General features: G+C 42.9%; 1 protein-coding gene across 1 annotated transcript; it reads right to left on the bottom strand.

Annotated features, from left to right (window-relative positions):
* Positions 1–2,926: 2,926 nt before the first annotated feature.
* MMP7 (matrix metallopeptidase 7) lies at positions 2,927–9,346 on the bottom strand. Its single transcript, XM_044982143.1, has 6 exons — positions 9,022–9,346; positions 7,007–7,230; positions 6,755–6,903; positions 4,337–4,462; positions 3,740–3,901; positions 2,927–3,125 (listed from the first exon to the last, which is right to left on the bottom strand). The coding sequence occupies exons 1-6, from the start codon at positions 9,127–9,129 to the stop codon at positions 3,103–3,105; spliced, it is 792 nt and encodes a 263-aa protein (XP_044838078.1). The 5' UTR covers positions 9,130–9,346; the 3' UTR covers positions 2,927–3,102.
* Positions 9,347–19,091: the final 9,745 nt, after the last annotated feature.

The raw sequence follows: 19,091 nt of genomic DNA, 5'->3' as shown, positions 1-19,091 counted from the left end.
ATGCATCCGGGCAGAGTTCCTCTGGGCGGCGTCCGCTGGCTCCCTTGACGCCTTTGAGGAGCAGTGGGCGTTGTCCGGAGTTCTCTGCTCGGTATCCCCATCAGGTTCCCTTCGTTTAGCCCTATGACCTCACTCCTGATCCTGGTTTTTTTTTTTATTAGTTGTCCCACGCATTTATTTGGTATCAAAGACCTGTGGATCCTCCCCTTAGGCTGGGGGGAGGTCCTTTAGTAGTGGGCGGACAGGACTACTCTGCTGTTCTCAACTGGCCTGAGTCTATCACAGTAGATAGGTGAATCTACATCTCTTTGTGTGGCAATACCTGTTAGAGACTGTGGCCCAGGCAGGGTTATCAAAGACATATTTTCAGTACATATACGTACTGCCTTAAATTTCATCTGTACATACATCTCACAACAATTAGGAGGATCAGTATGATGTAAGCTTTTATTAGACACATCACATGTCCCTTGTGGGACATGAAAGCAGCGTGTTAGGTTAGTGAGCTTGTCAGGCCTGATAGGAGTTGGTGACCTACAGTAGTGAAACCTTTGCCAGCTGGCCCCAATGGGTCTGTTAGAAGTCAGGACCTGCAGCTGTGCCTGCCCGGTCACCAGGCAGCCAATGAGCACAGCAGAACCACCCGATTGGCTAAAGAAGTCAGGTGGCTTGCTTTTAAGCCCAGCAGCTATAGAGGATCAATGTACATGCCCACAGATGCTGTGCCTCCCTGTGCTCACCTCACTCCAACCCATGCTCCTGACTTGCTTTGGCACTGCTCCAAGCTAGACCCTGCCCTGCGCCCAGCCTTGTTCCTGTCCTGTCCCAGTCTTGCTCCTGCCTTGGTACCAGCCCTGCTCCTGCCTTCCCTGACTCCATGGAATCTGGTTCTGATGCGTAGCCCTGGTTCTGTCTTGACCCTTGGCGATGGCATTTGGACTCTGCCTTCAGTTCTGACCTTTGGCTCTGATCTCTGGCTCTGACTCTGCCTTGACCTTGGGCTCTGGCATTTGGACTCTGACTAGGTCTGACTCCTGCTCCGACCACTGGGCCTGACTGCCTATAATCCAGTATCATGACAGGGCCGCTGTGTCACAATGTGTGATTACTTTCCTTTTCCTTGAAGGGTGGCTCAGGTTTCAAACATTTGGGATTGCTGCAATAGGCTATTTTCTGAGGCCTTGACTCTTTTTCTTTTTTTATCTTGTCCGGACTTCAACAGGAGCCTGCCTGATTAAGGAGTAGATAAAAATGGAGTGTGGGTGTGTAGTGAGGCGGCCTGGCTCCCGGCCGCTCCTGAGAGGGAGGAGCCAGAACAGCCGCCACAGTGGGCGGAGCCACTACCACCTGTCCCCGCCCCCCCGGAAGTCAAGGGGCGGGACAGGAAGTAGAAAAGCCCCGGCCCAGCGCTCAGTTGCAGCCTGGCGGCCGGAGAGGACAGACGCTCCTGACTGAGCTCCTGCGGGACCGAGCCTTCCCTGAGCCCGGTATCCTGAAGTGGACTGGCCGAGCCTTCCCCGAGCACGGTACCCTGAGGAGCTGCCCGAGCGTAACCCCGACCTGCGTCCTGAGGAGCAGCCCAAGCTAGCCGGCTCTCAGCCCGACGAGGAGCCCATGGTGTGGGACCCAGCGCCAGACACCAGTACTGAGTAGGTACCCATGGAGGGGGAAATGGAAAGTAGCCCGGGGGTAGCTGACCCCAGTCTGGCTACAGCAGACTGTGAGCCGATGTCGGTGTGTTGCGGTCAGGACCCCACCGACACAGCAGCAGACTAACTGCCGCTGTTAGGGCCCCGGGCTGGGACACAGTGGAGTGGGTGGGCCTGTGTCCCCCCCTGCCACCCCACTCACGGGTGGCAGTCTCCCCCTCACCCCAGCGCTCAGACGGAGAAGTCTGGACTTACCGACTGGTTGCTCAGCTCCTGCCAAGGACCTGAGCCCTGAACTGTTGCTGTTGCTCTGCTCCTGCCAAGGACCTGAGCCCTGAACGGTTGCTGCTGCTCAGCCCTGCCTGAGAGTCTGAGCCCTGTATCTGTTGCTGCCCCGCCATGAGCTAGGGCTTGGGCTTTATAAACTGAACTGCTGCTCAGCCCTGCCTGAAGGTCTGAGCCCTGTACCTGTTGCTGCCCAGCCCTGACTGAGGGTTTGGGGCTTAAATTGCTGACTTTGTTTGCTCAGCCCCTGACTGAGGGCCTGGGCCTACATTACTGACTGTGTGGGCTCAGCTCCTGCCTGAGGGACTGAGCCTAGAACTGCTGTTTTGCTGCCCCGCCCTGACTGAGGGGCTGGGCTTCCTTGACTGTTTGTTTTCCCTCAGCCCTGCCTGAGGGTCTGAGCCCTTGGACCTTCGGAGACTGAACTGCGGATTTTGGCTGTGTAGTGAGGCGGCCTGGCTCCCGGCCGCTCCTGAGAGGGCCGAGCCCCGACACCGGACTCTTACAGGGTGGGTTACCATAATTGTGATCTCCATATTTAAATACCTGAGAAGCATTCAAGTTCTGCAGTGAGTGAGGTCTTATCCCCTAAGTACTTAAACAGAACTGGCCTCTCAGATCTCCATGGGATTTGGGGGCAGAGGGAGAGACCCTCTGTGTGGGGATCCAACCCTTCTGGTGCTGAAGTGGGGATTGGTTGTGTATACTGCATCATCTTACAGCCTTCTGCTGGGCTGTATGGAAGGTACTCTGAGTCTGGGTATGAACAGGGCAGGGAGGGGGAAGGGACAGGGACGGGGCAGGGACAGGGAGAAGAGAATGGACTGGGAACAAAGAGCCTAAACCATGGAATTAGATGCATTTCAAACACCCAATTGAGAATTTTGTCCTGTGTATATGCATTGTACATACAGGAGTCACTGAACCCATCAGTGAAATGCAGCCCACCAGAGTTTAGGACAGACAGGAATGCAGGAGGCAGAATAGTGCTGGGAGAATTTTTATTTTCACAGAAACTACTGAATAAATTTAAAGAGGTTTTCAAATCTCAGTAAATGTATAGGAGCAGAAATTGCTCTTAAACATTTGCAATTTTAATTCACTGAAGAAATAAAATGAAACATTTCTGGTGTGAATTCTTCATTCTTTTTAAACACACCATGGTTCTTTAGAAGTTTTCACTTTTGCGGCCTGTGGAATAGAAATATGGAAACATTAAGGTATTTGTTTAAGAGACAAAATATAGAGAAATATACACTTTGTGAAGTGTCCCATAGAAGGGAATGTCCACACAAGTGCTGCAGGCAAGATTTTCTCATTGGTTTAGGGTGCAGTTTTGCCACTGTAACTCACAGTGCGTAGTACCTGACTCCATGAGCAGTGAAGTGAGGGCCAGATTCTGCCATACTTACATTGAGCAATCTCTCATTCAGCTAGTAGTCCTACTGATTTCAATGGCCTTTTCAGCAGAGCAAGGTACTACTCAGTAGTAGATGGTTAGCAGAATGTCATCCTCATTGATTTCTGCAAGGCACTGGTGTGCAGGAAACACATAGTCTGCCAGGCTCTCCAACTCTATTAGCTTTTGTTGCAATATGGAGACGTTGCTCTCAGACTCCAGAAAAGGTAGGTGGGAGGTATAAAGTGAATTACGTTGTCTTGGTCTAAATTTTGATTCGCTGAGAGTAGGCCATTCCAATCAATGGGGCTGCTGAGTAAGGTACTTCTCAGTGTAAAGTATACAAAATTACCAACAAAGGGACAGATTTTGCCACATCAAAATTAACATCTCACACTGAAATTACCGTATAATTTCTGAATTCCTTGTCTGTCATCAGCTGGAAGTCTGAAGGTGTCTGGGTTCCAGTAGCGATAGATAGGGTACATCAGAGCACCTTGAACATTTGAATGACCAAGTCCCAAAGAATGACCAAATTCATGTGCAGCAACAAGGAACAAATTTGTTCCTAAAATATAGAAAAAAGAGGAAAAAAAATTGTTAACACATAATGGAACAGAGCATCACAACCAGGGGAATTTGCATCTTTCTTTCCATTGTGATGAAATCCAATAAGTTTAATTTATTTTTACTTGCTCTCCCATTTAATTACAATATGTATGTCCACATGTTTTAGGAAGAATAGTGCAGAGCCCAGGAATGAGAGTCAGGAAACCTTGAAATCTATTCCCGACTCATCTTTTGACCATGAGCAAATCACTTAAAGCTTCTGTGCCTCATCTATAAAAATAGGATAATATTGCTTGCCCACCTTTGTAAAGTGCTTTGAGCTCCTCAGGCCCTACATGCCTATTATGGTAGGTAAATGTAAGTATGTTGCAAACACCAGGGTTTTGTTTAGAAGGAACTGAGATTGTTGTGACGGGTACATGGAATACGTTACCTATATGATCTTGTGACCACTTCTCGTCCTCATCAAAGTGAGCATCTCCTCCTAACCCTGAGGCAGGTGCAAAGGCATGGGCCAGTATTCCCCCTCTTCCATCAAAGGGGTATGAGTCGCCATGTGCTGCATGTGAAAAGAAATGAATGTCATCAGTTGACAGAGTGATGCATTTTAACCAATGAATTCCACATCTTGAAGTTTAGAGTTTGCTTTTATTAATTGTAGATTACATTACATTAAAAATGACACTAAAATAATGGTAATGTTGCAAAGTCAAGCACTCAGAAAGTAGGAAATGCCATACTTAAGATTGCCTATGCAATGAATTCAGCTCCTGTGTCTGTATGCATTATGGTACGGTTTTTAATTACATGATCGCATACTATATTTTCCCCACAGGACCTCTGTGTTATTGAGGGCATGTTCTCAGAAATGGCTGAATCATCTTATCGAAACTTTATAAAAATGTTCAGCCTGAGGCTGACACCCAGCAAGAAAATGTCTGAATGGCTTACGTTTTGCAGAGTTATAAGCATCTGAAGGTCCTACAATGAACAGTATCTATGATAACTATAGATAATGCCATCTGCACCACTTATAATACATCAAGTGAATGTTATCAGTAACCACAGCTTTGAAAAAGCGAAGACCTCACTTGGTACACTGGTATCTTCTTAGATTCTTCTATAACAGTGTGTGGGATATCCAGACCCTCATCCAGAGGTTGGCTGGAAAAGGTTGACTCTCCTCCTCTGCCTATAAGAAGGGCTACAATTTCTTGCTCCTGGAGTGCAAGGATTTGCAGGATAGTTGTGAAAAATTCATCACCCGGAAGACAATATAAGATTATTGTGTTATTGGATGTTTGGGGATGAATCTCTAAGGAATTGGCTACACTTAGAATGCTGCAGCTGTGCCACTGGAGCACCTCAATGTAGACACTACCTATGCTGATGGAAGAGGTTCTCTCATCAGTGTAGGTACTCTGCCTCCCCAAGAGGCAGTAGCGAGAGCCCTGCGCGGATACAAATGTATATCCGCTGATGCGGCTATCCGCGGATATAAATCAGTATCCACAGAACTGCAGGGCTCTCCTGAGAACTGCAGTGGTGAAAGGAGAACGTGGGACCACCATTCCCAGAAGCCAGCGCCCCCTGCTGATAGCTCCTCCTGTGCAATTGTGCCACTCCTGCCCCACCCACTGGGTTGGGCACCAGGCACCAGCAGCTGGTTGCACTCTTGTGTTCAAGTGGCACGCACACCCCCAGACAGGAGATGCAGACAGCGGCGTGGAAGGGACAGAGGCAGAGCTGGGAGTGGTACAGCCACGCTGGAGGAGCTGCTGGCGTGGGCCCCACTTTCTACTCCTTTCACCACTGTGGTTCCCGGGACAGCCCTGTGGTTCCACGGATACTGATTTATATCCACGGATATAAATTTGTATCTGTGCAGGGCTCTAGCGGTAGCTAGGTCGATAGGAGAATTCTCCTGTTAACCTAGCACTGGTCTAGAATGGTCAGAATAGATGCCCTTCACACCACTGAGGGACACAGCTCTACCAAAGCAGGTACCTAGTGTAGACAAGCCCAAGAGGAGGACTAGCACTGAGAGGTGAACCAGTGTGCATGGGTGTTTGTGTGCGCATGCCTTCATTCTCCCTCTTTCAGACTTCTTGGAAGTGAGACACTGTTTAGACCTATGCTTTGAGCGTGGCTAAAACAAGCCACACTCTCTGCCTTTGCTTTGGACTACAGTGGAAAGAAGCCCTGCTCTATTTGTGTTTGGCTCTAAAGAGGCAAAAAATGTATGTTTCTGTTTTAGGATGAGGCATGTGACCAAGGTGTTTAAACCCCACACAGGCATGCAGAATCCTTGCTTGCTCACAAATAGGACTAATATTCATGGCAGAGGAGTATGTATGTTTACAATCAAGTAAATAGATATTATTTTCCTAATTTTACTGTTCGAACTCCCAAGGGATTTTTGTGATGGTTGATTAGTTAACATTGATATCAAATATTATCTAATATTTTATATTTGTAATCAATGTTATATATAAACTCAATGCCTCCCTTGAGAGGCAGTTATACTGACCGATTTATTTGGGTGCATCTGAAGAAGTGAGGTTTTTTACCCATGAAAGCTTATATGCCCAAATAAATCCGTTAGTCTTTAAGGTGCCACTGGACTCCTTGTTAGTTCTGTGGATATAGACTAACATGGCTACCTCCTGATAGCTATACTGACTGTATATTTTATCTTGCAGAACAAGATAAAAATTGGATAACCTCAGAATGAAAATATTTGTTCTCTTTTCAATCTTTGGCTATGAAAACATGTAAGCTTTCAATGCATAGCTTCAGCTTTAAATAAAATGTAATTCATGGATTCTTAAAAATCTCGCAGCAGCCTCACCACCATGCGCAAAACGAATCAGGATATCAGCTTCTCTCCTGGCAACTTTTTGAAACTTCAGTGGAGTCACGTCACTCCACACTTTAAAAGCCTTTTCGATTGCTTCCTCCACCATAAAACGAGGCAGATCAGGTGTATAGTTAAGGATCCTTTTGGCAACACAAGAAAATAAAATATTGTCAGTTTAAGGTATGGAATAATATGGCATCATTAAAAGAAAACAAAATACACAAAAAGTAAAATATAACCAACCTGTAAGTCAACAAATTCTTCCTCCATCTTGGACTTCCTGGAAATGTGCTGTAATCTAATACATCGGGGATGCCACACCTTGGCTGATCCATCATTTCCTCCGTTTCTGAATTAAATGTTCCTGTTACAGTCAGGTGGAAAAATTTCTGCATCTCTTTAATTTTCTCTTCTAAGGTACGGCCATCTGCTTTATTAATGGATGGAAAGAACCTGTCAAGGTAATTCTGAAAATAAAAAGAAACATTAGACTCAGGGTGTATCTCCAGTTGTGTTTTCTTATACCTTTAAGAATCAGCTTGTCAGCAAGTATAAGCTGATGATCCTTGGGTAGACTTATACTACACTCCTAGAAACCTGCAGTGATCTGTCAAAACAGGGAAACAATGTAGACAGATATGAGGGCACTTCTCTAATATATGTGAACAAAATAAAAATGTAGATTGGTGTTAAAATATTCACTACCTTTCTCCTTTGAGAATTGTGTACTTAACCTTCCTTCACATCCATATGCTTTAGGGCTCTATTCTTTTTTCTCTTATGAAATACATGAAGGGGTTCTGTGCAGGTATTGGTTATATTATTACTTGTAAATGTCCAGGGGGTCTGATTCTTATTAACACTAAGGACTTTTCATAATAACAGATTGGCAGTGTAAAGGGACATTAAAATGAGTGTAAATTTATACCCATTTTCAGATCCCTTTACCCTACAAAGTGGTGTAAAAAGGCATTGGTGTAAATGAGAAATGGGTGCCTAGGTTCTTAGGCCTGGAAAGATTCATGCATAAGCAATTTCTCAAATGTACATCATAAGATGTCATTTGCAACTAGATTCTCAATGAACTTCTTAAAAAGGAACAATTAAATTATCAACCACTAATGTGCAAAGAGAGAGAGTTTTAATTAAAAAAAAATAGGGGTCTACAGGCTTGACCTGGGATATATGGACTTCCCAGAAAATTATCTGTAACCAAGCAGTATTTTTGGCTTGAAAATAGATAGAGTAAGAGGAGGTGGAGGGTAGGACCAAAGGATCATATTGTTTGTACTTAATAAAAATAATAATAAATCATCATTCATTGTGGCAATTTTTGATAACCATTACTGTGAAATCATCCTGTACCTTTTTATATGATGGGTCTTACAAGAAAGAGAGGGTTTGTGAGAACGGTGGACTCCGAGGATATTTTTTAACATAGGTTTTACTCCACAATAAGATGAAATTGTCTCTCCTAAAACTCCCCCAACATTTTATTTGTGGTGGTGGTGGTGTTACTTTATACTCTAATCATGGATAATTATAATATCTTTTTTTCACACTTCAGTCTACCACTTTCAAGTGCTATGAAACAGCCTGCCGTCTCACCACAATACAGATTAAATATACAGAGAAAGCCTTGTCCAATAATAGCAAGATACTGAAGAAAGAGGTCCTGTTTATTTTAATGGGAGTTCACTGAGCATTAGAATCTAGAGAATAATCCAACAAGTGTGGTGTATATAATTAGTCTTGCCTCTTCTCAAAAAAATGTGAGAACTGGATACAACTATGGTTAGATGCATCTAAAATAGTTTAGTCCATCATTATTAACATATTATTTTTATCTTACTGGAATGTTATATATATAATACACACCCACTCATACATCAAATTAATCCTTAATTTGGCCCATTGGTTTTATAGACTCCATTTTCTTGGAATTTATTTCATATATATATAATTATTATAAGCTTCTTTGAAAGTCCCACTAGATGCCTGTCCATATCTTTAGGTACCTAAATATCTTTAATACCTGGCCCTAATTCACTTTTGCAATTTCACTTAGGCGCTTTCAAAATTTTTACTTTATGCCTTCTAGTTTTTGTGAACTGACTTGTAACAACTACATAACACCAAGGTAAAAATATAATGATGTCAAATGCTCTCTAGAAAGAAATATAATAATTAGGATGTAGACTTAAAATGGAAAAGCAGCATATTCACAGTTCACCCTTACAGCCCCATTCATGACATACCTGTATACGCTTCAGGTCTCCAGAGCTCCATGGCTCTGGCTCAGGCAAAACTGGGAGAGCAAGACTTCCAGGCAGGAACAGTGCAGCGCAGAGTAGGATATATCTCATAGTGTTATCAAATGATCTCTGCTAAAAAGAGAAAATCTTAGGTCTTCTGTGTCTAATGATCACAGCTATAATGCTTATATAGGCCTTACTGCTGTGTGTGGTAACAGATTGCGTGAGTCATTTTTAGGCTTCCTCTGTGGTTTTGTTATTTGCGGTAACACTTCTAAGGTGTCTTTATTCCAAAATGTAAATGAAGAAACATTAACTAAATCTTTTTGTTGACAGCACAGCTGATGTCACACTGACACAGCAGGCAGCCAACTTTCTTTATCTCCCCGTTCATGCGATTCAGGTGCTAAAACCACAGGGGCACAGGGAAGTTAGCTTTCTTAACCTCAGTCAATAAATATGCTTACTGTACAATCTCAGCGTCCCAAAATTTCCTTGGTGCCATTAACACACATTGCAACACTCTTCTGGCTTGATACTCTGCATGTATTGATTGACTGCGGAGGACGTGACTAAATGAGTGTTAGTGCCGTGTGAGTGAAATCACTTAAAACTACATACTTTGTGATACCTGCCACTATAAAAGTTTCTGTTTAAGCTTTCTGGCCCAAATTCTGATATCACTTACCTCGAAGTTATTGAAAATCCAGAGTAAATTTACTGAAGTTAGTGAGGTTTCTCCAGATTTAATTGAGATCAGAATCTGGTCCTTCTATATATAGGAAGGTTATTGGGCATCTCAGTGTTTTTTTACATCAAATTTGATGGGCTCCGATGAGTCAATCTCTATAATGGATTATTAGTATAAAATAAAGGGGCTAGAACTATCCTATGGTATGCATGTGAAAAAAACCCAACCAGATGCTTATAGGAAAGAGTAAGGAGCCATACTCAGTTACGTAGGTGCAGCCTTCTGGATTTCAGTGAGGTAGTAGTAGTGTAAATGAGAACAGAGCTGGGCAAAAGCCATCTATCTGGTCTACAGAGCCATGTTCTGGCCTCATTAGCACTCCGTGGAATTCTACAGAAAGCAATGGATTTATTGCACAGGATACTTCAGGCCAGATATCAGCTTACTGTTGCTTTGTGCATGTACAACTTAGTGACAGTGGATCTAAGCTGGAGGAAAAGGACAAATAGTCCCCCCAACCCCACCCCCCCACAGCCATCCCAGCATGGTGCTGTAACTGGGGAAGAGGCATCTGCTGTGTTTCACAATGGGACTACTCACATACATAAAGTTAAGGATGTATGTAACTGTAGGAGAGAAGCCTTAGGGCCCAGTTGTACTTTGACTGAAATTAATAGAAAGATTCCTGGGGCTGAGCTGTGCTTTGGCACAATTGAGAAAGGGGTGATAAGTAAAAGACGGGTGTCCACCACTTTGTGCTCTTCCAATCTTGAGCTATCAGGGGGAATGATCTGGTTCCTCACGTAAATCAGAGAAATTCCAAGGTCATTATCAGCTAACACTAGTTAGAGCAGCCTCCAGGCTTCTCTAACCTGGGCAAGGGCCAACACTGAACCAGAGGATCAGGGAGCCATAACCAGCTCACTAACACCCCCTCACTCTGCTGCGCTCAACAGAAACTGGTCACAGCAGAAAGTCTGGCTCCAAATCAGGAAATTTCAAACTCAGAGGTGAAAGTTATTGAAATATTGAAAGCTATAGGCTGTTAGAATAAAAGTTCTTGTGTAATATTAATTATTGTGGCTGCTTCTTCCACACAATGAAGCAGCATAATACTATATAAAAACGTCATAGTCTTACTGTCTAAAGGTTCATAGGACCTTTACTCAGGTAAGTAATCATTCTGTGAACACCAGTGCTTAGCTAGCTCTTGTAGAATAATCCCACCGACTGAGAGGGGAAATTTTATGCTGTAGGCAAAAGTGCCTCTCAGTATTTCACAGTGAACCTATGAACTATGTATCATATCTGATATGATGACTTCTGTATTTTGCCTTTCAGTGTTTTTAATGTTCAGTTGGGTGAAAAAGTGAAGTAGAACCAAGTGATTCATTGTTGAATGGTCACTGGTCATTGTTCTTGTAAGGGAGTTTTGAGGTAGGTTCTGAATACATTTATTTTAGGCAACACTTGAGTCTGTCCTTAAATGAAGAGTTCAAGATTGGCTCAAGTGTGTTGGCTGATGCTCAGAAGAAAGAATTACCATAAAAGGTCATGAAATCATGAGAAAAGTTTTCTTTGGTCCACTTATGAACTTTATTATACTGTACATCTGCTATTACAACAAAACTGTTTTGGTTTCTTTTGATAGATAAGACATTCAATGCCTTTTGCTGTGCTGTGCTGTATGAGTATTTTGTCTGATTTAAATATTTTTTCATATCTGTGTTTAAGTTCACCAGGAAAAGCTACTGTTCAAATTTTTATTTTTGAAAAAAATGGCCATTTCTGAAGGTTAGATGCAGAGTCTGCTCCTACATTCTGACGCTTCTGAGCAAAACCTCCATTCACCTTCCATCCTCACCTCCATACCTCTCGAATGACAAATTTGCTGTCCCCTCACCTTTATTGCTGAAGATCACTTACATTAGAAATGAAAAGGAGGTTAGAAGAAGAGTTGATTACACCAATCACATAGCATTTCAAATGTCCAGCATGAATAATATTTGTGTGTCCCTCAATTTGGTCTTTGTCACGTATTTGGGCCTTGGTAAGTGAAGAGTCAGGATCACTTACAATTAGGTAATGGTGCTAGAAAATCATCTTAAGGGCTAGCTTGTGCATTATGGTCCAGATTCACTAATTAGGCATGTACCTAACTTTAAGAACAGGAGTAGATTAATTGAATGCTTAAGATTTTTGCTGAATCGGGGTCAATACACATTATGGGCCAGATCCAAAGCCCACTGAAATCAACAGTTAAACTTCCATAAGCTCTGGAGCAGGCCTTATACACAGTAGGTGCCACATGGAGCTGCACCACCATTGCCAGCAGGTATCAAAGGCACGGGGAGGCTGTGCCGCCCCAAACAGCCTTGTGTGGCACTGCCCATGCTCCACCCCCTTCCTGCTTCCCGGGCTGCGCATAGAGTACACTTATAAAGTTTGCGGACGATACCAAGCTGGATGGGTTGCAAGTGCTTTGGAGGTTAGGATTATAATTCAAAATGATCTGGACAAACTGGAGAAATGGTCTGAAGTAAATAGGATGAAATTCAATAAGGACAAATGCAAATATTACTCTGACTGCACAGATTGACAGAGCAGATGTGTATTTAGGGGGCATTTTTACATAGAGCTTGTCTACACTTAAACACTATAACGGTGCCACTGCTGCAGGGCTGCTGTAGCAGTTCAGTGTAGACACTACTTATGCCGACCAGAGAGGTTCCCCGCTGATGTAGCTAATCCACCTTCTCGAGAGGCAGTAGCTAGGTTGACTGAAGAATTCTAGTGCTGTCTACATGGGACTTAGGTCGCCTTAACTACATCGCTCAGGAGTGTAGATTTTTCACACCTCTAACTAATATTCTATTGTAAACCACTTTTCAAAATGGAAAAATGGTTTAACTTATGCTGATGTTCACTAAACATTGAAGGATTCACAGGGAGGGAAAGGACTGCTGCTTTCAGATAGCTGTCTTCTTAGTCTCGCACTCTTTCAGCAGATATGCCCAAGTCCAGCTTGCTAATAGTTAGAAGTACAGTAGAACCTCAGAGTTATGAACACCAGAGTTACGAACTGACCGGTCAACCCCAAACCTCATTTGGAACTGGAAGTACACAATCAGGTAGTAGCAGAGACAAAAAAAAAATTAAAAAATTTAAAAAAGCCAGTACAGTATTGTGTTAAATCTAAAGTATTAAAACAATAAAGGGAAAGTTTAAAAAACAATTTATAAGGTAAGGAAACTCTCTGTGCTCATTTAATTTAAATTAAGATGGTTAAAAGCAGCATTTTCTTCTGCATAATAAATTTTCAAAGCCATATTAAGTCAATGTTCAGTTGTAAACTTTAGAAAGAACAACCATAATGTCTTGTTCAGCGTTACGAACATTGCAGAGTTACAAACAACCTCCATTCCCGAGATGTTTCTGAGGTTCTACTGTATTCAGATTCTGTAGGTGCCATGTAACAGCTACAATGGGGTATCAACTTTATACAGTCTATTTTGCCAACAGGACCACATAGGCTCATAGTGCTCTAACTAAATCAAGCTCAAGATTGATTTTAATCCTTTACTTAAGACATTGTGCAATGCTGGTATCTCACAGCCATTACTTACTACATTAGATGCCTTATCTTCTAGAAAGGCGTTTGGTAGCCACCTTCCCTCCAGAAGCCTTGGAGACAGTGGCCAAACTCCCTTTGATTTCAATGGGAATTAGGTGCCTAAATACTTTGAGGATTTGGGCCACTGTGTTTCTCCCTCCGCCTCCAGTTTGGGGACTAGCCAGCAGACCACCTCCTCTGCTAAATCCTCCAGCCTGCACATTCTATAACAATGAGACCCTAAAGTCTCTGGTTCCACTCCTGCTTCTATGACAATGGAGAAACACTTGAGTCCCCACTAATTAAGCAATAGGGCAGAATATGTCTCATCCTATGGGTTCACAACCTTCTTATTGTATTTGCAGTCAATGGGTGTTAATGGACGTAGAGCAGTGCAAGTGAGTATGTTTTTGCAATAATCAAATTAAGCAATAAACCACAACAGGATGTGCATTCCTGGAAACATTACCTACCTTATACCTACATCTGACATCTTATACATTTTATTTTTCACTTCCTTGATAATCTACATAGACATATAGTCTCTTTATTTCATGGTGACACACACATCTGGGTTATATGAGAATTTCTTTTTGATATGCAATTTTTGCTTTATTCAATTTGAATTGGAGACAGAAAGAATAACCACACAAAAAAGGAAGATTAGGAGGAATGGTAAAGAATTTATAATTCTATGCCTATTTGTCCATCAACCTATCCTTAGATTGTTCACTCTTTGGAGCAGGGATGATTCCTTCTTTTCTGCATGGAAAGCACCTATTACATACTGGGATTTTTAAAAAATAGTTATATGCATCAAACAGCAAAGAACTGACATATTTTAAACAGTTGCAAACATTTTCCCGGTCATTATAGAATCATATTGGGAATCATATTACTGTAATTAAAAATAAATTACAAAATAAAGATTGGGTCATGAGTGCTCTTTTTATTCTGTGTCTGTACAGTGTCTAGAACAGTGTTGCCCTGGTCCATGAGTGGGGCTGTAGGCACTACTGCAATACAATTAACAATAATGCAAAAATAAATAGGCAAATAAGGAATAGTCAGAATCAGTCACAAAGGCCGAGATCCTCCAAGTTATTTAGGGGTCTAACTCCTACCCTTGAGGATCTGGACTTGTCTATATAGAGACTTAGGGCTGGTCCTCACTATGGGGAGATGGATGCTGTTGCAATTGATGCAGCAGGGGTTGATTTAGCGGGTCTAGAAGACCCGCTAAATTGACAGCAGAGCATTCTCCGTTCGATGCCAGTACTCCAGCTCCCCAAGAAGATTAAGGTAAGTGGACTGGGAGCGTTTCCCCTTGACTCAGGACAGTGAAGACATAGGGGTAAGTAAACCTAAGGTACGTAGACTCCAGCTACGTTATCAACATAGCTGGAGTAGCGTAACTTAGGTTGACTTACCCTGGTAGTGAAGACAAGCCGTAAATGTGTGGTAAGCTGGGGTGTATATCTACAGTGCAGTAGCCTGCCATGCACTAAGTGCCTATGTGGATGCTGCTGCCATGCACTAAAAGTTCTATAATGTGCATTGACCCACTGCTGTTTAGTGTGCAGCAGCAGGATCCATGTGGCCACTTGGCACGTACTAAGCTGGTGCACTATATATTCACGCCCTGCCTACTCACGCACTAAAGCCTTGTCTACACTAGGGAGTTTCATCAAAAAAAAGTTATGCCACTTTAATTAAAACTGCTGTTGCATGTCCACACTATGCTCCTTGTGTCAGCAGAGCACATCCACACTAGCAGCTCTTACGTCGACACCAAGAGCAGTGCACCATGGGTAGCTATCCCACTGTGCAACTGGCCACAGGGTTTGCAATGTCTCATGGGGCAGGTACAGCATCACATGATGCAGATTTCTCAATCCAATTGTTCCATGGGCATCCTACTGGATTGTCAGCCACTTTTCAACTGAAGTGTATGTGGTGGGGGAGGGGGAGAGAGTGTGTAACAGGGAGTGTGTGTGTGTGAGACAAACAGCAACAGAGTGTGTTGGGGGAGATTGTGTCAGCATGCTGTCGCTTTAACTTCAGACAGCAGCCTGAGCAGCTAATCCTGGGGGAGGGGGACACCCCTCCTCCCGCATCAGCCCCCAGGTCTGCACAGCACAGCAGTCTGTCCCCCTTCTCCCCACCTGCAGCAGCAGCCCATTCTGTCTGCCTGCCAGTTCCACATTAATGGTGGTGTGCTTCCCTCAAATTCTGCCCCAGCCTCAGCTACCAGGAGCGGCATCCTTAGCAGCTCTGTGAGCTCTCCAAGCTGAGGAATGTCAAAGTTTCTCAGAGGAAAGGGGAGAGGCGCATGTCTGCAGGGCAGCTGAGTTCTAAACAGTGAGCAGCGTGGTCAAGGTGGGCATTGTGGGCTACTGGGGGAGGCCAGTTACGTCGACATAAGGAATGGCAGTGTCTACACTGACACTCACTTTGCCACAAAAAGTTTTATGCCTCTCATCAAGGTGATTGTACAGCAGAGTTTTGCTGCCAAAAGTAGCTTTGTAGTGTGTACATATCCCCTGTTTTGTCAGCAAATTCCGCCTTTTGCTGACAAAACTGGGTGGTGTAGATAAGGCCTAAGTTTCTGTATAGGCAAACCCAGTCTTTATCTTCTTATCCTTTTTGATCAAATGTATGTACATGCTTAGGTGATTGTATAAAGTTTTGGGAATACAAACACAGTAAACCAAATAATGTAGAATTTTTCATGATTTACAAAATTCTGTTTTTATCAAAAAGGACTCAGCGATAATAAGTCTGAGCCTGATCTTCATTATGGTAGCGTAAATCCAGAGGAACTCCACACATACAATGGGGTTACATCATCATACAACTGGTGTCAAATCAGATTTGGTGTTGAGGTTTCAAAATTTGTTCCATCCTAATGTAGAATGAAACCAAGACCTTTGTTCTGGGAGCTGTGGGGGGTTGGAGACACACACCTCACTCTCCCTCCGGAATAGACAATAGTCCAGTGGGTTGGGGCACTTAGCTAAGATGTAGGCAATCCACACCCAAATCTTTGGTCTGCCTGAAATGGACCAGGACTTGAAGTTGAGTCTCCGACCTCCTAGGCCTGTGTCCTAATGACTGGGTTATTGGCTGTTCCGGAGTCTCTCACTCTCTCTGGCTTTGACCAGAAATTCCATCCTGGTCTTGAGAAACCTTCCTGACAAAATTTTAATCAAAACACATATATTTCTGCAAAAAGTTTTGGTTTTGCTGAATCACCCATTTCGGATTGGGGCGGGGGGGGGAGGAAATGGTTTGTGGAAAAATTCAAGGCAGGTCTACCCAGAATCCTCACATTTCTAGTTTTTCTGTTGTTTTCCATTAATTAATTTACTGGACAGGGACACCATTTTAATTCATTCTTTTCCTATTGTGATTGGCAACAATGTTTTGAAATTTATTCTGAAAAATTCTATTGGGCCTTTGCTTTTAGAAATTTCAAGAACTAAAATTGAGTTTGGCGTCATTGATTTTAATAGCATCCAATAAAAGATTCATAGATATTCCCATATCACTTTTCCCCGTCCCTAGAGAGAGCAGAATGGCATGAAGGAGAAGACGAAAACCCTCACGATGAACATGACTCAGAGTTTCTTTTCTCATAGCAGAAGTTCTAGCTAGCACATGGTACTCTACGACTCTATGCAGGGGAATTCTACCTGGAGCCATATTTTAAAAAAGGCGGGGGGCAGATGTGCACCATGAAACAATGATTCACATGAATAGTCTGACTAATTTCAATGGGACTGTTTATGTGAGTACCTGCTCACTAGCGTGGCTAAGGGCCACACAATCAGGCCCTAAAGAAATCATATAGTCACAGGGGGGGAAAAAAAAGGGGGAAGAGATGAAATTTCAGAAAATCAGAGCAGAAGTGCCCTCTAACCACATGGTAACAAACAAAGTGGCTAGCTGCCATAGCAATGAGAGCGAAAACTCTTATATAACTCTCCTTCTGGATGGTAAGGTCTTTCGGGCAAGCACCATCTTTGTGTGCTGTGTTTGTAGAGCACCTAGCAGAGTGGGGTCCTGCCGCATGCCTAGGGTTCCTAGGTATTATAGTAACAGAAATAATAAGTGTCATATAGAACCTGTCCTGCACACTGTTTTCACATTTCTAGAGAATCTAGGCAGAGGTGGAAATGAGCTGGGAATAAGCCTGAGAGTTTCACTGGATGCTATCAGAATTAATTAATATACACACAAGAATACAGGTCTCGTCTACACTTGCAGTTAAATGACTTCTAGTCAGGGCTGCCGAGAGTGGGTTCGGGCCCTGGTGAAAATTTTTTTTCAGCCTCCCAGCAAGGGCGGACCGGCTAAACAGGCCCCCTTCCGGACCGCCAGCCCCTGGTAGTTTGTACCGGCTTCCCCCCGCCTCGTTGGCCCCGCTTCCAGTACCACTTCAGCAATAAGTATGTTTCCTTGAGTAGATAACAATGGCTATAATTTACAATTCTAAGGCTCTCTTTCTATGAACAGTTATAACTTTAATGGAAAACAAGTCAGAGAGAGAAAGGGATGTTACAATAGCTGGTCTTTCTTTAGAATCATTAACCCATTTGGGCCAGATTGTAATGTCAGTTATGTCAGTGAACTGTAAACCTGGAGTCACGCCACAGATTTCACAAAAGTTACTCTGGGTTAACACTAGTGTAACAGTGATCAGAATTTGGGTCTTTATATTGGCTGTAGGAGATTCTGCTTTCCTCATATCTGTCCCAGGCAAATGAATGATGGTATCTTGGGTCTCATATGGTAAGGTTCTTTATCTTCAACATGAATGGAATGTGGGTTCTTATTGCTGGGATGAGGTGTACATTCTAATTTCCTTTGTGGCTTCTGTTTCCGCAAGCCAAAGCAACCCGACAAGCAAAATCACTTATCATAGAAGGCATCAGGCAAGTTGTGGTATGTTGCTATGATATAGTCTAATGCGTTTCTGTCCCTATGAGGAAAAATGAATGTTACATTAATTCAGGTGTTTTGATTCAATACCCAACAGTTGAAGACTAAAAGAACAACTTTATGCCATTTATTGGTTCTGAAGATGATTCACCATTATTATCCCCTGAGCACAAACCAGGAACAATGTGTTTGTCTTTTGTGCATTTTAGTCCTGCATGGATTTCTGCATTAATGTTTAATAAAGGAAACAGGACATTCTCCAACCATACCGAGTCTTTTCCCAATCCTTGGAACATGGCCCATTTTGTGTCCCTGTGGCTTAATAATTTGCATTCTTATATATCCTCACTGGAGAATAAACCTTGATTGAGTAGCAAGATCAATGAATGGCAAAATACCAGGGAACTTCCAACACCCATGTTTTCCTATAAATTAATTTTCCTTTACATTTATAATATATTTGTCATCACTGTGTGTATGAATGTGATCTATGACAAACTGTCAGCCTGATAGCACCATGCTGTGCACTTTATGTAGTCATTTACACCTGTGCAAAGTGTGAGTGTAATTCCGATTTGGTAGTGCTCTATCCATTTTGCACTCACTTTGCACAGGTGTAAATGACCACACAAGGTTCAAAGGGCCAATGTATTTCAAATATTTTAATTCTATTGTAATTATGTTGTTAAAATATGGTTCTAATTTCACCTGGGTGCAACTCCATGAAATTCAGTGGAGTTATGCCAGGCACAATTTTGGCCCTTTGTGTATAATATTTGTGCAACAGAGGCCAGTGGACTGCAGCGGCTAGTCACAGTGTGTTAA

This window comes from Mauremys mutica, chromosome 1, assembly GCF_020497125.1.
Source record: "Mauremys mutica isolate MM-2020 ecotype Southern chromosome 1, ASM2049712v1, whole genome shotgun sequence".
NCBI lineage: Eukaryota > Metazoa > Chordata > Testudines > Geoemydidae > Mauremys > Mauremys mutica.
The sequence above is the reverse complement of the archived record's forward strand: the minus strand, read 5'-3'. Positions and strand labels throughout refer to the sequence as shown.